This window comes from Kuraishia capsulata, genomic scaffold, assembly GCF_000576695.1.
Source record: "Kuraishia capsulata CBS 1993 genomic scaffold, Kuraishia_capsulata_scaffold_2, whole genome shotgun sequence".
Lineage (NCBI taxonomy): Eukaryota > Fungi > Ascomycota > Pichiomycetes > Pichiales > Pichiaceae > Kuraishia > Kuraishia capsulata.
The window spans coordinates 1,724,103-1,745,763 of record NW_019172951.1 but is presented as its reverse complement, the minus strand read 5'-3'; the positions used below and the strand labels follow the sequence as shown (position 1 = coordinate 1,745,763).

Here is a 21,661-nt window from a genome sequence, read left to right as displayed (position 1 = left end):
ATCCAGTTATATACCTAGCCTAAACAAATTGCATTTTGTTCGATAGTGTTCCAATCTCTTCAATGGTTATCTCGACTACGTCTCCGTCGTTCAAAGGCCTTGGAGTTCCGCTAGCAGCGATTCCAACACCACCTGGAGTACCTGACATAATCACAGTACCGGCCTGTAGAGTAGTTCCTTGACTAATGAAGGCAATAATAGCAGGAATATCGAAGATCAGGTCGTCAGTATTTGTGTGCTGTCTGATTTCGCCGTTTACCAGAGTTTTGAGGTCCAATTTTCCCGGTGAGGTAATAACCTCACTCGAAACAAGAACTGGACCTAATGGAGCCCACTTATCAAAGCCCTTTGAGAAGTTCCATTGAGGTACTCTTCCCGCAAATTCGGGCTTTCTTTGCCAAAAACGCGCAGAAACATCATTACCTGCGGTATATCCCAAAACATAATCCAAAGCATCTTCTTTCTTGATGTCTTTACCCGTTTTGCCGATGACGACGCAAAGCTCTCCTTCATAATCCAACTGACCGTCTTGGGCTATCTTAGGCACAGGAATTGGCTCCCCATGGTCAGCAACTGCAGTTCCTGCCTTAAAAAATATAGAAGGATAAGGAGGAGGTGTTCTGTTTGCTTCCCGAATGTGCTTCATATAATTCAAACCAACACATTTCAAGAGAGGAACCTGGGCTGGTGTCAATGGTCCCAGAAGTTTCTTCACCTCCAATATTTGCTCGGTAACGATAGCATCATGGAAAATGTCCCCCGTAATCACATTGGCTTGAATTTTGGCACCCTCAGAAAATAGCTTTCCGATATCTTCAGATGGGCTTCCAATAGGTTGCCCTTGGTAGATTTTACCATCCTCAGCAACAAATCTAATCAGTCTTTTCCAAGCAACCATTTTCTCTTAATTTCAGGAATACGGGCTTTCAATTTGATGATTTTGGTTTCTCTTTAGCATTAGAGAGAAAACTCCTGGTTTAAGTACACCCATATTTGAGGGCGAGATTTCTCGGGCTCAATCCGAGATTTTAGGCTCGGATCAAAAACCGAGATTGCGGGGACCTCACTAAGCCCTGATATTTATTTTCAAGGCTGTGTCTGGGGACCCCACGTCTCATCCGACAGAGATGCATTTGAAAAAACTACGTAGATTACATGTGCTACACAGACATCTCTGTTAGAAAAAATGGTCTAATCCAATAATCGCAAAAATGAGTTAAACCGAATCACTATAAAAGTTGCTGTAGCAAGATCATTTTTTCAGGCGCCTTAGCTGTTGGAAATGGACAATTGCAATGACAATTCCTGCAACAAGGCACATGCCGGCCATAAATCCGGCCGATCCAGCATAATTCAGATTCTCAAACATTTTTGGGAAATAGAAGGGACTGATAAAACCTAAAATCAGCCTGCACATTGGAAGGAAAAGGCCTATATTGTTTGCTTCCCAGGGAGTGTTATCCACAAGAAAGGTGATTGTGATGGTCAGAACGATATCTGCTCCAGCTGCTGCCACACCTGTTCCGATCGACGGCTTTACATTCCATACACCCGGAGTTGCTTGCTTGAGACAGACTCCCCATACTATCAAACCCGCAATTGTGCAAACAATGCCTAGGTAACTCAGAATCAGCCTATCTGCTGGAACCCTCACTCCACCCCTCTTGCGTACACACCTCTCCATCCATATATCCGACCCTTTTCCAGCAATCAGTTCTCCAATGACTGTACCAACAATCAGGGGAATATATTGTAATGCTGTTTGCTGAGAATCTAACCCAAACAGCCGTCCATAAATCGAAGGTGTCTCAACTATAAACACCACATTTGCATAGCAGAAGACGACTGAATTGGCGAACGTGATAGCAGCTGCCACGAAATTTTTAGAGAGTTTCAAGGGAATGAAGATATCCATAAATCTGAAAGACTTGTTTGGGTACTTCTTGATGTACAAAGACGACTTCCAATCTCTTTTAGCCATTTGGTCGTTTCTTTCGTACAAGGTTTCTTTGGAAATCGCCCAGCCCACGAATTGTAAGAAGTTGAATATAGCGAATATAAAGTATATCCACTTGAACCCAACATGCTGAACAACGAACCCCATAAGAAACGGACCCATTGGAGTTCCGATAATAACTGAAACGGACCACAAACCATTCTTGACACCTCTTTCGTGAGCAAAAAACAAAGAGGCAACGAAATCACCGCAAAGCCCACACGCAGGTGAAAGGAAAATTCCATTCAAAACTCGAGTTGCCATTTGCTGCCCATAAGTTTTGCAAAATCCACCTCCGATGTTGGTCACCATTGCCCCAAAAGTTGCATATGCCATAACTGGCTTCCGACCATAAACCTGCATAAGACGATACCAAACTAATGGACCTACCCCCAAACATACCAACTGTGCAGTCGTTAAATAGGAGCAATCATCTACTGTTTTCCCGTACTGCAAGGCCATCGCACTATATGCTGGGGAGATACCAGCTGACATAAAGGTGCAAGTAAATGCTTGACAGGATAATAAAATCAAATGCCACATCTTGGTGGAATCTGGCCAATTTATTGGTTCAGAAGGGTCGCCCGAAGGTAACGGGTCAAGGTCAACGGAGCCATGACGGGAAATAAGAAACTCTCTGTGAGTCGACGTCAAATCAGACTCTTGAAGAGCCTTTACAGCAAATTGGTCTTCCTGTGAGCCATCAGGGAAAGAACTTTCAACATGCTCTGTTGAAAATTTCTCGGTATCAACTTGCGACGAAGACATTTTTGTGGCTTATGTTCAAGTATACTTAACACAGCGTTGTCTTGATCTATAGGGGAGAATGGCCATGTATTTAAATAAGAGAACTAATTCCTGTCTATAGTTCATGCCAAGTCATCAGAGTGAAGCATCATATCTATTCATGCATGCGGTAGAGTGGAGAACCTCTCTCTGGTCACTGCAGGAAGTGGATCCGAGCCGAGCCAAATGAAGTTTCAAGGGCTTATTTTTATTCTGTCACTATCTCGGCGGTGAATGAAATTTCTCCAAATCCAGGGGGTGTCGGTGGAAATTTTGGTAGATATTCCGACGATGCGGGGTAACCGAGCTCGAGGGCATCGCAAAAGCCTTGGATTACACATTCGGTTTTCTTGATAGGTTAAGGGCTTATGATTATTATCTGAATACAAATAATTGGTCCTTACTCTTTTCCAATACAAAGTTTCAAAGTTTGAGTATGATCTCGGTAAAAAGGGCATCTGACCGATCCAGGTAAAGCTCTCACCAAAAACAAAAAATACCAGAAGCAATCGTAGTAGATCTCCAAATCTTTAGAAAGTGCTGTCGAATGCATTCCATCCAAATAACCACCTCTGAAACTTGACATCGGACCATTGGTCAGGGTTTTCGGAGTCTTTCTCCTTCATCAAACGATCCCTCTCCTCTTGCTCCTCACCATCTGGAAGATGCCAGATATGTTGGTTTTTTCTACCTCCGAGTTGGACTATTTCAGCCCGTCTCTTTCTCTTTCTCTCAAACTTTCTCAGTGCCTCGGGAAGGTCATCTAGAGAATTGACGGAGTCAAGCTCTTCAGCCAACGTACATCCATCTTCAACGGCTTGAGCAGCACCCTGGGACAAGAAAGGTAACATCGCATGAGCCGCGTCACCTATCAATACAACCCTTCCTTTTGGACTGACCCAGCGAGGAAGAGGAGGTAGGTCAGCCAAGACCCATTCAAGACAGTGCGTAACATGAGTAAGAACTTGTCTAATGACCGGATCAAAAGATTTGTAGTGTTCCTTCAGTTCATCTACATTTCCTGGCATGTTCCATGTTCCGATTGGTGCTTGACCTGGATGAGCCATGACCAAATTATACATCTCTCCATTCTTCATTGGATATGCCATAATGTGCCTTCTATAACCAATCCAATTGTTGGCATTGACATCTGTCATCAAATGAGCAATTTTTGGATCTGAGAGCATGACTTCTCTGGGGACAGTGGCACGGTACGCACACTGTGGAGATGCGATTGGCAAGATGACTTCCTCGGTTATAACAGCCGTATCTCTGACTCTTGAGCGAATACCATCCGCACCAACAATTACGTCTGCGTGATAGGCCTCGCCAGTGACCAAGTAAACAGTGTTTGTATCGTCATCAACATAATCAACCCTTGAGTCAATTTGGTACTTAATTCCGAGCTCAACGGCTGTTTCCCAAAGAATTCTTTGGTAATCCGCACGGTGAATCAGCCAGTATGGAAATCCATAACTATCCGACATCAGAGGATCCAATGGGGTTGTGCTCAAAGGCTTTCCGTTACTGTATCTTCTCAAGACAATATTTTTGGGGATAGTGATTGCGTCCTTGAACTTGTCCGCAATACCATATCCTTCCAAAATTCTGACACAGTTGGGCGGCATTTGAATTCCAGCTCCGACCTCACTGAGAGTATGAGACCCTTCGAGAATCGTTACCGTATGTCCTTTTCTCTTGAGGCCAATAGCACAGGCCAAACCACCAAGGCCTCCTCCACAAATAATGATGTTTAGTTTTTTGCCCATAGTGGAATTTGATTTCTGGTTTTCTTTAGTTGTAGTCATTTGCAACTAGATGATATGGCTGCAGTTGGAAGTTAAGTTTTCATTTAGCCAAAATCATCTTATTATATTTTTCCATTCTATCAGTCCAGTCTCGGTTAGCAGATCCGAGGTTTATGTGGTACCGGCTTGATGATCGAAGAGAGATTGCACCAATGACCACCATTCACGTCGCGCGGAGAGAAAATGGCTTCTCCTACCCCTCCCCCACGTCCGAGCTACTTCGGGGCCATGCAACAATCTCGGAACTAAATTTTTATCAATTGAGCCGTCTCCTATTGGCCTCTGAGATCATCTAATCGCCAGTTGGGACGACTATTATTGGTAATTCACATCTAAACTGGAAGATAAAATTGTGGTCCAGTCACTAAAAATCATTTCGTAGAAGGCACCAAAATTCTAACCAATCTAAAACCACGGTCCCATGAAAAGCTGGAGAGCATGGTCGAAGATAGGGCCTAAGTAAAAAAAGACATAATTATGTAATCAAAAAATACCCCACACTCTGTTACTGCGCGGGGACCAACAAAGTGACACATGGACGTGCTTAGAGATAAATATGAACAACACCAGTGGTTGCTTGTTATATTCCTTAACGATATTCAAAAGGTCAAACTACCAAAATGCAGCAGGACCTCAAGAGAAAACGTATACCAACAGCCTGTGAGAATTGCAGGAATCGTAAGGTGGGATGCGACGGAGCACTGCCGACTTGTCGGCGTTGCGCAAAGAGGCAGGAAACTTGTGAATACTTACAGAGACCGAATAAGCTAAGTATGGCTTACGTGAAGGAGCTTGAGAAGAAGTTGGGAATAGTTGATGATAGCGTGATTCAAACAAAAAGTATAGACTCTCATGCTTCGAGTGAGCTCAGCAGGTCTGAGTTTTCTTTGGCGAACTCCTTGAAAGGCACACCCCCTTCTGCCATTGGAAGCGATTCTGGAGCGGTGACGTCTCCAACGAATCTTAGGACTTCGCTTTGGTATATAGTGGAAAAGGGAAATGGCACAACTGCTCCAGAGGTGCGAGAGCGTTCCAAAGACACAAACAGCGTCGCAGAGGGCAAGGAAGATTCCTTACATATTGATGCTATGGGTGCGGACAGCAATATTCTGAAAGGGCAGGAGGTGACAAAAGAGTTCTATGGAAGTTCTGCAGCTATGTCGTTTATGAGGGTACTTTCTGGGTCGATGGACAGTCAAATGCAATCGGGCCATGCAAACATATGCAAGAATAGGCAGACAAAATATCGCCTAAGCGGTTACAAAGGAACAATTTCAAATCAAGAGACTTGGGTTTTTCCTCCAAGGTCAATAGCCGACAGGTATGTCGAGAGGTACTTCCGTTATGTTTATCCTCTCTATCCCTTTGTCCATAAAACTTCGTTTATGTCTGTCTATGAGGAGATATGGACTAGCAATGGGACCAAAGCTGAAGAGAGTGACCTTTTCTATTGCATAGTGAATTTGATTTTTGCATTGGGATGCCATCATAACGTCGAGGCATTCTTCGATGCCGAATCACCTTCGTCGCAAGAAAAAGAAGGCAATGCAGAAGCGGCTCTGGTTTACTTTGAAAGATCACAGAAATATTTGACTTTTGAGATCATGGAGAAAGGATCGCTTCTTTTGATACAGACATTACTACTCAGAGGTCAATATTTACAAGCAACTTATCGAGCAGAAGGGTGCTGGAACACTATTGGACTGGCCATCAGAGTTGCTCAAGGTTTGGGGCTCCACATGAACTATAACGTGGCATCGAAAGGGAGCTTCATTGAGCAAGAGGTATGCAAACGAGTTTGGCATGGGTGTCTAATGATGGACCGAATTGTTTCGATGACATTTGGACGTCCCTTGATGGTGACATCACCAGGAAACGTCGACCTACCCCTTGCCGTAGACGACGAGCTGATTACGGACACAGAAATCAAAGTATCTAACCCAGACGACAAGTGTGAATTGCGCTTCTTTTTGGAGTCGCTGAAACTGTTCGGCATACTTTCTGAGATTTTGCAAAGGTTTTACTTAGGCCAGGATCACAGTGATTCCATGGGAGACCCATTCCCAAGCATTTTCCAATTTGAACAGAAATTGCAAGAATTCGAAGAAGGGTTACCTTATTTTTTGAGGCGTGAAAATCCCGAGCAGGATCACCCGTTCAGACGCCAGGCGATCATTTTGAGGGCACGATACCTCCATCTTAAAATCATGTTGTACCGCCCCATACTACTTCCTGATTCCAGAATTTACAATGATTCTGTAAAACGCAGAGGATCTGAGCTGTATAGAGGAGCAAAAGAGATGACTTCGAAAGCTTGCGTCGATTCCGCGATACAGCTGGTGTCCTTGTTACACACCCACATGAACAGACCTTTCTTACTTCCCGCATCTTGGTACAATGTATTCTATATCTACACCTCTGCAATGGTGTTACTAGCTGCCAAGTTGCAAACAAATGTTTCAGATCTTTTTCAGCCTAAAGTTTTGAGGACAACATGGAAAAATGCCCTAGGCATGCTTGGTAATGTCCAGACAAGATCAGGCTCTGCCTTAGGATGTCTGAAGATCCTGACTGAAATGCATAAACGGATTCCTTTACGACCACCATCCAACTGCAACGCTCCTTCAGTTGGTATTGAACCAGAAAGTACGGCCTTCAACTTTGACTTGAACCCTGGAATTGGGGGCTCCTCCGATCTCGAATTTGCCTTCGATTCAGATTTGTTTTTTACCACTATTTGTGAAGGTACGGGCGCGGTTGGCCCAGATTTTACTATAAACGGAACTTAGTTCTCAATGCAATTATGAGCAGTGCGCTTGTTAACGAAAAGACTATAAAACATTAAAAAACATAGCAATCTTGACAGTTGGGAAGTGGATTTCTAGGCTGCATTCAGTTCCTATTCTACAGTCTGATCTTCCAATTTCCACCATAATATCAAGTGTTATTAAAAGCAACAACCTGAAAATACAAAATATCACCCTTAGAAGGGTCCATAAGACGATTCCTACTCAACCAGTCTTCCGGACTTTCCACTTTTGTGAATTGCAAGGTTGGTCAGAAGTGGAGTATCGTTGAAGTTGTAGAGATAAGTGGTTTCATCAGTGAGATTGAAATGCTGAAATTCAGTCCAAGATGGAATACAGAATGTATCCTTACCTTCCCAATAAATGGTCTTAGTTTCTCCCTTAACCAACTTCATCACAGTGTAACCTTTGCCAACAACGACGTGGAAAATAAAGGAACTATTCTCAAGACGTGGTGGAGATGACGCTTTTGGACCAACTCTTTCCGCCTGGGCTCCAATAACCGTCGATACAGGCGAGACGTTGTCCACCTTAGAGATGTAGTCATAGATGGCGTGGTCGCCTGGCTTGGAGTCAAGTGCTTTTTGGACGTCCTTCCAAGGGTACTTCAATGGAGTGTCCACGACAGGCGAGCTTGGGTAGCGGGACTCAGAATATTCGTCAGTGAAATTTACGGGAAACTCACGGAAAAAGGGCAGGTCTAGACCGTCGAGCCAAATCATTGGACCGTTACCTTCTTTGCCGTGATCGTGCCAGTCCCGACGTGGAGTAATGAGGACATCACCTCTCTCCATAGTCAATCTCGTACCTTGAACTCCAGTCCATCCACCATTTCCTTCGATGATAAATCTCAAAGCAAAAGCGGAATGTCTGTGAGCAGAAGCGGTCTCACCCGTGTTGATGTGCTGCAAACCAGCGTAAAGGGTGTCGGTTGTCTTACACATTGGAGCCTCTCTAAGAGCAGGGTTGATCAGCATAAGAACTCTTCTATCGGCATCTTCTGCCGAAACAATTTCACCAGCATCAATGAGCAAAGGTCTGATTTCATTAAACCTCCAGATATTTGGCACTGCCTTTGGAACTGGTAACTCAGGGATTAGCTGGTTCATAACCTTCCACAAAGGTTCCACATTTTTACCCTCCAAAGACTTGAGAAAGCTTTGTTCGTTTTGAGGTTGGAGAGTTTGTGGATAAGTGTTCTGTACAGTTTCGGTAGTAGTGGTTGACATTATCGGTTGATTTCTTGTAACTAACAATCTGCAAAAACCGCCATTGCATTCAAATGCCACAACTTCTGTCACTATATATAATATCTGGAGCTATTGTGATTAGTTACGAATCTCGGTTGTGGATTCCGAAGTCACGTTCACGTCAACGAGTTGTTTCCTAAGTTCGGTTTGGATGGGCTCGGATGTCCTTCCGAGCAAAATGCGGCTCGGGGTTCGGGGCGGGATTTCGGTCATTGAACGGATCCCGGACGGAAGGCGATGGTGGGGAGGGCTTCGGTAACCAATATATATGCGTTTTCAAATGTGATAGGTCAATGTCATTACGATAGAATCGGCAACAATCGTGGTTCCTCATACCTCGTCTTGATACCGGGTCAGAACAGAGCCCGTTTTGTCGGCCAAATGGCGAGATCAAACTATTTTGGTCAAAACACACCTCGGATGCATGTTGCTCCCCGCCCTACTTTCCCAACTCGGAAAGCTGCGGTCAAAGCTGCGTTCAGCAAGCAAGCAAGCAAGCAAGCTAGGCTTATCTCTCCTCGGCTGTCATCCGCTTTGATCTGACAATGGTCTGATTGGTGAAAATTCGGGCGGGGCAAATGCCCTCCGACTTGATTTATTTAAATTGATTGACATTCATCTTCTTTTCTCAACACTAGAATTAAGTGAACCACGGAATCAAGAAACAATGACGGTCACAGACACTTCCAAACCAGCTATGAAGCCTACAAGTAATTATTTTTTGGACCAAGAGTTAATGAAATTGGTGCCAGGTTATCTCAACGATGCTACAGAGACCCCAGAGCCTGTTCTTTGTGAAACAGAAGGCAATTGGCCAAGTTGGATTGAAGGCTCTTTGGTTAGGACAGGTGGTGGTAGATACACTATTCCGTTATCTGAAGATGGATCCAAGCCGCCTGCAATTATGCAACATTTTTTTGATGTTTTGGGTATGCTGCATAAGTTTGACATTTCCAACGGGAAAATCAGATACAACTCTCGTCACATAGCTGAAGGTGTCGTTCGCAAGGCAAAGAAGGAAGGGAGAGTAGTCAACACTCTCAGTTTTGGCTCCGATCCCAACACCTTACTCACAGAGACTCAAGATCCTTGTCAGGCTCTTCTTGGAAAGCAACAAGCCATGTTCATTCCAAAGGGACATCTGCAGCCGGATGAGCTGAATCTTAATGTGACAGTACGTCGTGGATTTTCCTTGCCCGAAAACGATAATCCGTACTCCAAGCCAGAAGCAGCCAACCCAGCTACGGATGAATTGGTGGTGCAGACAGAAGGTCCATATTTTCAGGTTTGTGACTCCAAAAGTTTGGAACCAAAAAGAATATTGAGGTATTCAGAGGTTGATCCGAATTTGAAAGGTATGGGCACATGTGCTCATCCTGTCAAGGACCGTACCAAGGGTGAAATTTACAACTATTTGGTCACAGAGAGAGGGGAGCTTACTATTTTTGCCCTGGACATAAAAACGAAGCCATCGAAGTTGATATGGCATACGGTATTGCCTTCGGTGCCATGTTACTGTCATTCTTTAGCAATGACGGAGAAGTACGTCGTTTTTGTGAGAAACCCAATCACGTTAGATCCCGCTGATATGCAGAACAAGTCATTTTTGGATGCTTTCACTTACAATTCTGATTGTCCTGTATTTTTCTTTGTTTTGGAGAGAGCCTCTGGTAAGCACATCGCAACTTATAACTGTCCCAATTTCATGTTCTTTCACTCGGTGAACGCATATGACTTTGTGGATGAGGAGACGGGTAAGGAAAATATCTGCGTCGACTTGGTAAGCTATGACGGGTCAGAAAGTCAAATTGTTCCATTCAGAGAGTACAGCCTGAGCAATGTGATCAATCCTATCAAGCCTTTCGAGCAATCCTACTTAATCAGATACGAGTTGAACGACGTGTTGGGCCCCAAAGCAGCCGCAAGTACTAAAGTGTTTGTGAACGAGCAGACGACCGAAGTTCCAAGAGCTTATGTTAGACAAGCGATTGACCAACACATTGAGCTGCCCCGAATCAACACATCTTTCTCCTGTGATTCATCGTACCGCTATGCCTATGGAGTCGGCGGTACTGGAAAGCCTTCTCCAGGTACCAGAATCCCTATTGGACGTCAGGGAAATGGCGTGAAGTTTGTTGAATTAGCTTTCTTCGCCTCAATCACAAAGACGGATTGGGAAACTGGAACCTCCATCAGTTGGCATCCACCTAATGGTGAGAGTTGTCCTTGTGAGCCAATATTCGCTGAGAATCCAGCAAAACGGTGGGAGGACGATGGATGTATTTTGACGATTGTTATGGACAGAGACGGAAAACATAGTATACTGGTTTGTCTAGATGCCAAGGATTTAAAAGAGATTGCCAGGGCCCATTTGCCTCAAACATTTTCGTTGGCTCCGCACGGAACTTTCGTTGACGGAGTTTCCATGTTTCCCTCTGCCCTGTGAGATGACTTCAGCGACAACATGTCCTAGTGAATCTCTTTTGTAAGAACAGAATGTAACTGGTGAGCTCAATGTTTTTATGGAATGCAAAACTCAGTAGTAAAAGATATGACTGTTAAGTTGTGTCGTTAGATTTGTAAGTTCATGTTGAACTATAGAATATTTTTGAAAAAAGGGTAAACATTTTGCTTAATAAAAGATCGCTACTCCAGAGCCACTTCACTTCACTTCATTCAGAGATCGAGAAAGCGATTATCATCTTCTTCGTCTGTCTCCTCCTTAACTTTGGAAAGAACGACTGGGATGGCAACAATCAATGATCCGGCCACGAGAGCCCACGTGGACGCAAACATTGACATATATGGCACTTTCAGAGCATCCAGACGCCAAACAACAGCTGATCCCGCACTCTGGATTCCTTTATAGAATCCGACGTAGATCGCCAACTTTCTAGGAGAATTTGTCAAGGCACCCATCAACCAGTAACAGTAGGTTTGAAATACCGAATCCCAAGCACCATACAGCATGTATAACACAACATAGCCACCGTACTTTCTGTCTGACCAATCTATACGTACCCAATCGGATTGTTTGACAGTTTCTCTTGTGTATCCAAGTTGTACTTTGAGACCACCACCCCAAATTACCATGGTCAGAACAAATACGACAAGAAGGCCAATTCTAGCCATTTGCTTACGAGAGCAAAATCTCAGATCAAGAAAAGCGCCTGCTCCAAGAGCACCTAGTCCTTCACAGGTGGCGAACAAAAGACCATTCAAAGATCTGGTTCTGATGTTGAAGTTGACCAGATTATAGTCATTACTCTCATACGTTCCAAACCAGTAGGAGGACCAAAACATTGGGAAAAGAAGAATGATCCATGGCTCAAGTTTGAGGACTACCCACAAACCTTTCAATTCGGACTTCCAGGTTGGATTTGGCTTCATGACGACTCTTGAGTTGTCAGCTTTTCTTACCAATCTGATTGGCAAAAGTGCAGCTGCCATAATAGCACCAATAACAATCAAAACGATGAATCCGGCATAAGACCCATCACCCAACTGGTTACCAGTGGAGTTGACCGTTTGAACCAAAGGGATGAAACAACCGATAACCTTACCCAATTTGAAAATTGCCCAAAATCTACCAATACTTTTACCCTTATTACCTTCTTCGGCATATGAGAGCATGATCGTACCTTGTGCAGTCCATAGGAAAGAAGCACAAACTCCCAAGATTGCGCCAGCAGCAATGACAAATGAACCGTTTCCAGTATGGTTGAAACACAATAATGAACTGACGTACAATGCATAGCCCCAACCACCGGAACTCAAGAGTGGTCTTATACCAACCTTATTGCAAATTGTACCCGAGAAAAATCCCACTGTTGCAAAGGTAGAGTAAAGAGCCACATTCGAGTTGTTAACAACAGTCGCATCTAAAGTACCACCTGCACCTAGGGCAGTGACAGCGCTGTACATCCCTATGGTCATAAAACACACAAATGAAACCATCAAGATTTGAATCTCACCTTGAGAATATGGTTTGCATTGATATCCAAAAATTCGTAATCCTTTGTTGTACCATTTTGTTTCATCGAAACTAGAGTGTGACTCAACGTCATGAAGCGCCTCTTCCTTTAATTTGAAGTCATTCTCCTTGTTAGAGCCAGAGAACTCTGGTACGGAAGACGCTGCCGACATACTTGATGAGAACCAATCAAAATTGAATCGGGTATTTGATAAAAAGACAGTCCAGCATGGTAACTATAAGGAAAAACAGTTATGCTGATATATATATTCTTTGACCCCTTGCATTGTTTCGCTCATTACAAATTTTTTCGAAATACCGCCACACATATTTAAGCAGACGTTTTATTCAGATAATCGGGGATTCTTTTCCGCCACACATATTTCTGCACTCGTCGTCCAGATAATTAGACCCTTCTTCGGAAAAACTTTTGGTATCAGCCTGCATATATGCAGGTTTTACCAAGTGAGAATTGCGCCTCGGAAAATATGCACTCACACGCAATAAACAGGAGATATGTTGTTACTGATTCTGAATTTTATTTAGCCGATGCCTTCTCAAAATGCAAGATTAGGACTGAACTGTAAATACTGTGGCTCCCGTATGATGTAATCAAAGGGTGACTCCTTCCTCTTTTTTTTATTGTGTTCTCCACATAAATCTCTCTTACTTCCCCCTCCACAACGAAAAAGGAAATATCGGTACCTAGTAAACTCACTTAACCAAGGTTGAGGCATGCCTTCATCAACAGCAACAGCGACAGCGAATGGCTACACTTTTAAGTCCAACTCGGCAGGACAGATAAGGACGAGCAAAGTTTCCCCCAAGATTTTCAAGGAGGCCCATAATCAAATATACGGCCAGAAACACAACGATTGGAGAGATGATTTCACTAGAGATGGATATGTTGTCATCAAAGGGGTGATCCCCACTGAGAGGGCCTTGGGTTACCGTAAAAGGATGCTTGACTATTTGAAGACGTTCGATAACCCCGAACTGGACTACAAAGATAACTCTACTTGGATAGCCGAAAACTTGCCGGCCCACAATCCTCATAACATTTTCTTTTACTACTCCTGTATTCACGAAGACTTTGCATGGGAAGTCAGAACGGAGCCAGGAGTCCTGGAGTCGTTCGCGAAGCTTTGGAATACCGAGGAGCTGCTGGTATCTTTTGATGGGTTTAATGTTTCGTTTCCAAATCGCCCAGATCAACCCCCGTTTCCAGCTTGGCCACATATAGATCAATCCCCTTTGAAAGAGGGCTTACAATGCGCACAAGGAATCGTTTCTCTCTCCAAGTCCAGTGCAGAAGATGGCACACTTGTCGTTTTGAAAGGGTCTAACAATCTGGTTTCGGAATTTTTCGAAAAAGAGGTCGGACGCGAGAATTGGTACAAATATGAAGAAGATGCATACCGTTTCACCCAGGAAGAATACAATTATTTCCTGGAAAAGGGATGTGAGGTGGTCAAGGTTGAGGTCGATCCGGGTGACTTGATCATTTGGGACTCCAGAACAATACACTGGGGCCAAGCACCCACGGTTGATAGTCACAGGATTAGAGCTGCAGTCTATGCATCATATACTCCAAGGAACTTTGCTACTGATGAGACTCTGCAAGTCAAGGCAGATGTGTTTAAGCACTGGCTGGGCACCACTCATTGGGCTCATGACAACATCAAACCTAGGTTGGTCACTCCTATACTGCCAGATGGTAGTATCGATCCGAGGGATCGTTCAGAACCCAAGCAGCCTCCTGAACTGAATGACACCATCCTTAAGCTTGCGGGAGTCATACCGTACTAATCTTTGTATATAAACACATCTCCGCGAAGTCACGTTACCCCATATCATGAGAAGTCCTCAAAAAAGAGCTGAAAACTCTCTCCACTTATATTATGAACCGTCCAAAAATTAGTAGCAGTGACAATGCGATTAGACAAGATATACAACCTTGAGCAAACCAATAGAACCCAAAACATTGAGGCACAAAAAACGATAGTTCAAACTAAAGTGAACAAAACGAACTGAATAAGAAAAAGATTACATCGCCCTCAATATTAAGATCTCCAAAATCAAATCAAAATAGTAGCAAAGAACTAAAAATGTTTTTTGTGGAAAAAGGCACGCTTTCTTCATAAAGAGTATCTGAAGTTTGGGTTCTCGAAATCCGTCAAATCTGCAAATTCAGCGTTCTCTGGCAATTGAACTGGACCGCCTCTCTCAAGTTCGGCCTGATCTCTTCTCTTATTGTCCAAGGAGTACGAGATATATATGGCTATCATCAGTACAAGAGAAACACAGTAACCAACAACCATAGCGATTTTTCCGCCGCTGTATGAAGGTGCTTGAGACGCGATGAAAGTCTGCGGACCTATCAGGTTACCAATACAGTAGCCGATAAGGTAGATCGCGTCTACAGTGACCTTCTTAGTATGTCCAGCAGTGTTGGCAGCAAATGAAGACAAAAGACAGAAGTAACCAACGGGTTGAAGGTTTAGCAAAAAGTAGCCAGCCAATCGGGCCTCTTTACTGTTCTTTGCAAAGGCAAGCATGGAGGAGCATACGACGCCCAAAGCACATACAACGAGCGCCATGATCATTCTATGTTTGACAAAGCGAACACATGCAGCAAAAGCGATACATCCCACAAACTCTACCATACCGCCAATCATTCCCATCTTCAAGGATTCCAAGGTGGAATAGCCAAAGTCTTCCTTCATTAGGATCGAGCCAAAGTTGGTTAGCGAGCCGTTAGGGATGTCTGTTGCCAGGGCAAAGAAAAAAAACAACCATGTCCTGTAGTCTTTCAAAGCTTCCATGAACTGAGATTTCTTGAAATGTTTATTACCAAACCCTTGTTGGTTAGTTCTGATTCTCTCAACCACCAACAACTTCTCCTCCTCGGTCAAGAACCACGCCTCGGCCGGTGTGTTTGGAATATGAAAGTAGAAAGCTACTCCAACACAGATAGTCATCATACCAACTATAATGAACAGAATCTTCCATGCGGCAACGGAGTAGGAATCTGCGTGCTTGGTCAGTCCGTAGGCAATTGAACTGCCCATGATATTACCGAAGCCATTTGAAGAGAACCAAAATGCAGTTCTCAAAAAATTCTCATCCTTTTTCCACCATTGGGAGGTGATCATCACCATGGCAGGGGTGACAGAACTTTCCGCCATACCAAGGACAGTGCGCAGAAAAACAAAACCAGCATAATTTGGAGTAGCGTGCAAGCAAAGGATTATCCCCCAGAAAACAATGAAAGTAGAGGCAGTGCCCACCAATGGCAGCCTCTGTAGGGCATAAGATGCAAAAAACTCGAAAAACAAATAGCCGAGGTAAAATGCTGTACCCGTCCATGAGTATTGGTCGCCAACCATATTTAGGTCAGTACGAAGACCCATGATGGACGCAAGCGAATTGGTGGTCTTGTCCATGAACTGACATGCATACAGAAAGCAGCACAGGGGCAACATATAGGTGTCGATTTTCCTCAAAAGTCTTTTGTTGGTGGCCTCATCGATGACGAGACCCTTCGATTTGAGCGCCAGTCTCATGGCATCGTCGACATCTCCCGTAACTTCAACCTCACGACCATGAACAGAGGTTATCGTTGTGATCAGACGGTTGGTGCCAATGTCGGCTTCTGTGATAGATATCACTGTGTCGACCTTCTCGCCGCTCTGCTTTTTCTCCAAGTCACTCATATTTATACAATACCAAGGCGGGACACTAAAGGAGTTCTGCGTCAAGGGAAACAAAAGAGTAATTCAGAAAGGCAGTAACAATAATCTTAATCTGCAAGAACACTATAGTCGAAGCCATAGGAGCAGTCTGTCTATTATTATACAAAAAGTTGAGCAATTGAGATATTGGTCCTTATCAGGTTTAATTTCAGCGAACATCCTGCATGTTCCCGGAGGGGCCTTCATAAAAGAAAAGTCCTGAAGCAATGCAAGACTTTTTCGTCACTAAAGATTTTTCTTTTTCTTGTTCTTTTGCTTGTATCTGTCGCAAAGTTTGATGTGTATCGTCTTTGCTTTGAGAGGACATCGATCAATCAAAAGAAAATACTTGATTTCAGATACGCATCAGGGGCTTTTGGTGGTTCTCTGGATGCGAGAACTTCCTAAAGATGGAGTCTTCTGGTTGTGGAGTAAATATCTCAATTTATCTGCAGCGATAAAAGATAAGGGCGCGTAAGCAAAGTCGGGTGCATGTTTGCCTGCGATAAGACGGTTGTGCTGATCTGCCCTTCCAAAAAGGGAAACTTGATCTGCAGGGGTCGATCGATCTCGCAACTTTCAGCAGATAACAGCGCAAAGATATCGCCAACGTATTAACTAGAGACGAGGTATTGGAGTCTGCAGAACTGAGACAGGATACCCCAATTCACACTGGTGTATTGGTATCACCTCTTTAATGTGTTCTTCCTCCTACTATGATTTTAAATAGGGCTAGTCGGGTTCAAGTTTTCATAGGGGTATACAAGAATACGGCGATCAGCAATATCGTAATTAGAGCTTGAAGCAGCAAGATGTCCTATTGGTTTACCTAAAATTGGGGAATCCAGCGCATTAACCCTCTAATTTTGTTCTTTCCTCCCTCGATAGCAGAGCACGGGTGTCTAGACGAAATTCCGCAAAAACATTGTTCTCAAGCAGATATTGTTCCGTGCTTGAAAACCATTTCTAAAATGTCTTTCTCTTGACAGTTCAAAAAAAAATCCTGGTTCACCTCAGACATGAAGTCTCAATACAGAATATCTAGTATAAATTATGCTAGTACCTGACCAGGTATGCACTGCAATGGAGCCTTGGCCCCATCGCGCTTCTTGCGTGATGACTTCAGCCCTCTTACATCCAAGCTATTGGTCTTCTCTTTTTCTTCAGGATCAAAAAAATCATGACTGTCACCATCTATCACAATCCGGTGTGTGGTACCTCACGCAACGTGCTTTTAATGATACGGAACAGTGGCGAAGAGCCTACAATCATTCAGTATTTGAAGACCCCACCAAGCCGTGAAGAACTGAAGGGCTTAATCAGCCGCATGAACGTACCGGTGCGCGAGGTCCTTCGAGAAAAGGAAACTCCATACAAAGAGCTGGGTCTTGATGATTTGACACTGACTGATAATCAGTTGATTGATGCCATGGTTGAGCATCCTATCCTCATTAATAGGCCGATCGTAGTCACCCCTCTTGGCGTGAAACTCTGTCGCCCAGCAGCGGTGGCTCTGAGCATTCCTCCTGGTCCATAAAATGGCTCTGTTACGAAAGAAAATAGCGAGATGGTTGTTGATGGGACGGGTACCCGCATTGTCTGACGTGAGCACAACATAGTTCATGGTGTCCGTGGCAGAACTCCTTGATTCGACTATCGATGATTGTTCTGTAAGGTAGCCAGGTTTGAGGTTACTCTCTTCATGAAGTTAGCATTTTGTAACGTATTCGTTGTCATATGTGAACAGATCAATTTTTATAAGGACTTCATTTTTGAAGGCACTAGACCAGAGATAGATTAAGTTTGTTTTATCCTTCCTGACCGGAGTGCGGAGAGTGTACCCCCAGATAAAACGACTATGCGTCCCTGCCTGCGCTATGCAGACTGCACATAGTTTATGTTCGAAATCTTTCGAGTCCCCCTTTTCAAATCCTAGCCACGTAAGCTTGTGCACCAGTGCGGGATACAAAATGGACTATTCCAGCATTGACTGTACGGAAAGAACTCAGCTTCTCTCTGACATATCTGAAAATGAGAAAAGCGAAATCGTTGAACGTTATGGAGCCGATTGCATTCGACGTTGTTGCCCCAGACTGATATCAGACGATGCAGATAACGAGAAATCTTTGAACAAAATAGGTTTAAGTATTATGGATTGGCTTTTGCCGGTTTGGATTATTGTTGCGATTGCTCTGGGTCTGATATTAGGTAATTTTGTGCCTAATACGCACGCTGTTCTTACGAATGTCAAATTCGTCAACGTATCTATTCCCATCGCGATTGGTCTGTTGGTGATGATGTACCCTATACTTTGCCGCATCCGCTACGAGGAGCTTCACCATATAGTAAGACAGAAATCGTTTTTGGTCAATATGTTGCAGAGCGTCGTGATCAACTGGGTCATTGCCCCTTTGTTGATGCTCGGACTGGCTTGGGCATTCTTACCTGATAGACGCGAGCTAAGAGATGGGTTGATTATTGTTGGGCTAGGCAGATGTATTGCAATGGTTAATGTCTGGGTCCAGCTGTCCTCGGGAGATGCTGATCTTTGTGCCATCATTGTTGCTGTGAATTCCATCTTGCAAATCGTGCTGATATCTCCGATGTCCCTGTTGTTTGTAAATGTGATTAGTCATTCAGACACCGCTCACAAAATAAGCTACGATCTTGGTGCTAAGAGTGTGGGTGTATTTCTTGGCATTCCCTTTGGAGCAGCCTTGCTGACGAGGCTTGCCATTCGACCAATTTGGCCCTCCTTCTACGACAAAAAGCTGATGCCCACAATTGCGCCTTTGACTCTCATTGGTTTGCTGTTCACAATAATCATTTTATTTGCCTCTCAAGGCCAGGAAGTTGCCCAAAACATCGTATCTGTGGTGAGAGTTGCAGCTCCCTTGGTGGTGTATTTCTTGGTGATCTTCCTTGCGACCTTCTTTGCCTTTATGAAGCTTGGTCACGATTATCCCAGAACGTGTACTCAATCTTTTACTGCTGCAAGTAACAACTTTGAACTTGCAATCGCTGTATGTGCAAGTGTCTATGGAATCGATAGTCAACAGGCCCTTGCTGCCACAGTGGGCCCTTTGGTCGAAGTACCAGTGCTTGTGATATTTGTGTACTTTGCAAGGTTCATTCGGCCTCGACTTTCTTGGAAGAGACTTGCTTAAAAATCCATAACCCTTAATATGTAGACGATCTGTGGAAATGGTGGAAATTGTAGAACAGTATCGGTGCGGTGCAAAGTTATTTCCAGTTTGGTCTGCTTTCCTGGGAATGCTTCCACAGCCAAACTCTGCAAAGTCGCAGGGCTTCTACAGTAAAGCCGCAGTTTTCGCAAACCTTGTCTCTTGAGTGTTGGTAAGACACGTCGACAGACCAAATATCAGCTTGTATTCCAAAACATTATTAGAGTTGTGGCAGTTTACTCAAAATGGCTCCTGCATGAGTGTGATCAAGACAGGACTATACCTCTCCTACGAGGGTAGAAAGACCATTTTGGCATCTGAGCTGTATAAGGATTTTTTGAGGAATTTCCTGGGAAACGATCAGGTGAGATTGCCAAACCATCTAGTGAAAGGCACTTCGACCTGAAGCATGATAGTCACAGAGTGTGGGCCGGCCATAATTAAGCCATGGGCCGAAAATCTAATCTTGCAGGAGGGGCGCTGGATTTCACACCTACCATGAAGATGAATAGAAGATCTTCCTTTAGACGGCTCCCCCTGTCCTAGAGCGGGGGTGTTTGCCTTGGCATTGTTTCAATTGGTGGGGTCATTTTGCAAAGGGTCCGTTAAAACAAGTATCTGTTCGATCAATTAGACCGAAAGGGCTTATGGGAAATGGGAAAACGATCCGAGAGTCCGATGTGTTTGCAACTCCGAGAGTCATTGCCCAATTGATGAAGACCAATTTCCTGTTTCTGCTTTCAGATTAATGAGATACATCTAAGCAAAAAAAAACATCCGTTTTGGGAAGTCTTTCGACTATTATGGAATCCTCGGTATTATTGTTAAATTTTTTTCAAGTTTTTGATTCCGGGCACGTTGCTTAGCACGGTAACAACTTTATAATCTTAGAAATTTAGCTTAAGTGAGTGAAATAAATGATTTATCATTGTGCAGTTCCGTGAACTTTCCTCACAGTCTCCTCAATGGGTGTTCTTGTGTGTGTAAGGCATGGCCTTGTGGATATTACGATTCAGTCTTTGAAATGGGATAGGCCCTTTCCGACTATCCGGTGTGTTCCGGGTCGTCCTCAAATAAATTTTAAATGGCCTGCATTTTTCTCGGAGTCTTGGCAACCACCCAAAAGTGAGAGAGAATAAACACTTGAGACTACTTTGTCTTGCATTATATCCTTTAAAAGCGATATTGGCGAAACTGTAGTAAAATGCTTTCTGGTCAAGCAGATTTCGAACTTCTGGGGTTGACGTATAAAAAGGTGAAGTACTCGCACCTAGATTCCCGAATGACTTTTTAAAATTGTAAAACGAACCAGAAAAAAAAGCATTCTGCTAAACAATTTGTCAAATGTTGAGAAATATCATCTGCCTCACTTTCCTCCTATCCTTGATTTCTGCTGCCCCTATCGGTAACTATACCGGAGTGGATGTCTCTGAAACCAATGGTACAGATGCCAAAGGAAGTATCTTGTACATTTTCAGATCTCAATGGAAACAGAGGGATGTTGATTTCGAGATCAGAGACCACTTGGTCTCCACCGGATACAACGTTACTTTTGCTGACCAAACTGAAGACGCAAGCATTGTTGATGGCCACGATCTGGTCGTTATCTCCGCTACTATTAGGTCCAGAGACTTCGTTCCTGGCGACTACAAGGACATCGAAATCCCAATTTTCACCTGGGAGAACGATATCTTGGATGACTTGAGATTCACCGGAAAGTGCAGAGACACCAACTTTGGTGGATTGGATGCCGAGCACTACGTCCAATTGGTCAATGCCCCACACCCAATCAGTGCAGGTGTTGAATCTGGTGTTAAAGCAATGTTTGTGTCTGATCAAGAGGTTGGTTTCGGACAGCCTGGCTTGGGAGCTGACATCATTGGAACCGTTCCCGGAACTCCAGACCAAGCTCTTATTTTCAGTTACGAAGAAGGTGCCACTATGGATTACGACTTCATTGCTCCAGCTAGAAGAGTTTTCTTCGGTATGGGCAACGCAGCTTTCGGTAACCTCACTGACGCTGGTTTGGCCATCTTCGACGCTGCCGTTGAATACGCCATCGGTATTACTGATAAAGAGGGATACTGATTGACAATTGCGCTTACCGAAATTCAAAATTAAT

At 43.9% G+C, this 21,661-nt stretch overlaps 12 protein-coding genes across 12 annotated transcripts, besides 1 other annotated feature; 6 read left to right on the top strand and 6 right to left on the bottom strand.

Annotated features, from left to right (window-relative positions):
• Positions 1 to 19: 19 nt before the first annotated feature.
• KUCA_T00002234001 (uncharacterized protein) lies at positions 20 to 898 on the bottom strand (the record flags this gene model as incomplete). The annotated part of the gene is made up of 1 exon (XM_022604493.1): positions 20 to 898. One exon carries the CDS (start codon positions 896 to 898, stop codon positions 20 to 22), a length of 879 nt encoding a protein of 292 aa, XP_022458269.1.
• Positions 899 to 1,252: 354 nt separating this feature from the next.
• On the bottom strand, positions 1,253 to 2,764 carry KUCA_T00002233001 (uncharacterized protein; the record flags this gene model as incomplete). Its single annotated transcript, XM_022604492.1, has 1 exon — positions 1,253 to 2,764. One exon carries the CDS (start codon positions 2,762 to 2,764, stop codon positions 1,253 to 1,255), a length of 1,512 nt encoding a protein of 503 aa, XP_022458268.1.
• Positions 2,765 to 3,312: 548 nt separating this feature from the next.
• KUCA_T00002232001 (uncharacterized protein) lies at positions 3,313 to 4,590 on the bottom strand (the record flags this gene model as incomplete). The annotated part of the gene is made up of 1 exon (XM_022604491.1): positions 3,313 to 4,590. The coding sequence occupies one exon, from the start codon at positions 4,588 to 4,590 to the stop codon at positions 3,313 to 3,315; it is 1,278 nt and encodes a 425-aa protein (XP_022458267.1).
• Positions 4,591 to 5,210: 620 nt separating this feature from the next.
• KUCA_T00002231001 (uncharacterized protein) lies at positions 5,211 to 7,379 on the top strand (the record flags this gene model as incomplete). The annotated part of the gene is made up of 1 exon (XM_022604490.1): positions 5,211 to 7,379. One exon carries the CDS (start codon positions 5,211 to 5,213, stop codon positions 7,377 to 7,379), a length of 2,169 nt encoding a protein of 722 aa, XP_022458266.1.
• A 218-nt stretch (positions 7,380 to 7,597) lies between these two features.
• Positions 7,598 to 8,626, bottom strand: KUCA_T00002230001 (uncharacterized protein; the record flags this gene model as incomplete). Its single annotated transcript, XM_022604489.1, has 1 exon — positions 7,598 to 8,626. The coding sequence occupies one exon, from the start codon at positions 8,624 to 8,626 to the stop codon at positions 7,598 to 7,600; it is 1,029 nt and encodes a 342-aa protein (XP_022458265.1).
• Positions 8,627 to 9,314: 688 nt separating this feature from the next.
• Positions 9,315 to 11,093, top strand: KUCA_T00002229001 (uncharacterized protein; the record flags this gene model as incomplete). The annotated part of the gene is made up of 1 exon (XM_022604488.1): positions 9,315 to 11,093. One exon carries the CDS (start codon positions 9,315 to 9,317, stop codon positions 11,091 to 11,093), a length of 1,779 nt encoding a protein of 592 aa, XP_022458264.1.
• A 230-nt stretch (positions 11,094 to 11,323) lies between these two features.
• KUCA_T00002228001 (uncharacterized protein) lies at positions 11,324 to 12,793 on the bottom strand (the record flags this gene model as incomplete). The annotated part of the gene is made up of 1 exon (XM_022604487.1): positions 11,324 to 12,793. The coding sequence occupies one exon, from the start codon at positions 12,791 to 12,793 to the stop codon at positions 11,324 to 11,326; it is 1,470 nt and encodes a 489-aa protein (XP_022458263.1).
• A 562-nt stretch (positions 12,794 to 13,355) lies between these two features.
• KUCA_T00002227001 (uncharacterized protein) lies at positions 13,356 to 14,429 on the top strand (the record flags this gene model as incomplete). Its single annotated transcript, XM_022604486.1, has 1 exon — positions 13,356 to 14,429. One exon carries the CDS (start codon positions 13,356 to 13,358, stop codon positions 14,427 to 14,429), a length of 1,074 nt encoding a protein of 357 aa, XP_022458262.1.
• A 329-nt stretch (positions 14,430 to 14,758) lies between these two features.
• Positions 14,759 to 16,336, bottom strand: KUCA_T00002226001 (uncharacterized protein; the record flags this gene model as incomplete). Its single annotated transcript, XM_022604484.1, has 1 exon — positions 14,759 to 16,336. One exon carries the CDS (start codon positions 16,334 to 16,336, stop codon positions 14,759 to 14,761), a length of 1,578 nt encoding a protein of 525 aa, XP_022458261.1.
• Positions 16,337 to 17,534: 1,198 nt separating this feature from the next.
• Positions 17,535 to 17,891, top strand: KUCA_T00002225001 (uncharacterized protein; the record flags this gene model as incomplete). The annotated part of the gene is made up of 1 exon (XM_022604483.1): positions 17,535 to 17,891. The coding sequence occupies one exon, from the start codon at positions 17,535 to 17,537 to the stop codon at positions 17,889 to 17,891; it is 357 nt and encodes a 118-aa protein (XP_022458260.1).
• A 30-nt stretch (positions 17,892 to 17,921) lies between these two features.
• Positions 17,922 to 17,957: a sequence feature (Short protein (KUCA_T00002224001, CDK26253.1) was converted to a misc_feature.).
• Positions 17,958 to 18,231: 274 nt separating this feature from the next.
• Positions 18,232 to 19,521, top strand: KUCA_T00002223001 (uncharacterized protein; the record flags this gene model as incomplete). The annotated part of the gene is made up of 1 exon (XM_022604482.1): positions 18,232 to 19,521. One exon carries the CDS (start codon positions 18,232 to 18,234, stop codon positions 19,519 to 19,521), a length of 1,290 nt encoding a protein of 429 aa, XP_022458259.1.
• Positions 19,522 to 20,883: 1,362 nt separating this feature from the next.
• Positions 20,884 to 21,627, top strand: KUCA_T00002222001 (uncharacterized protein; the record flags this gene model as incomplete). Its single annotated transcript, XM_022604481.1, has 1 exon — positions 20,884 to 21,627. One exon carries the CDS (start codon positions 20,884 to 20,886, stop codon positions 21,625 to 21,627), a length of 744 nt encoding a protein of 247 aa, XP_022458258.1.
• Between the last annotated feature and the right edge of the window lie 34 nt (positions 21,628 to 21,661).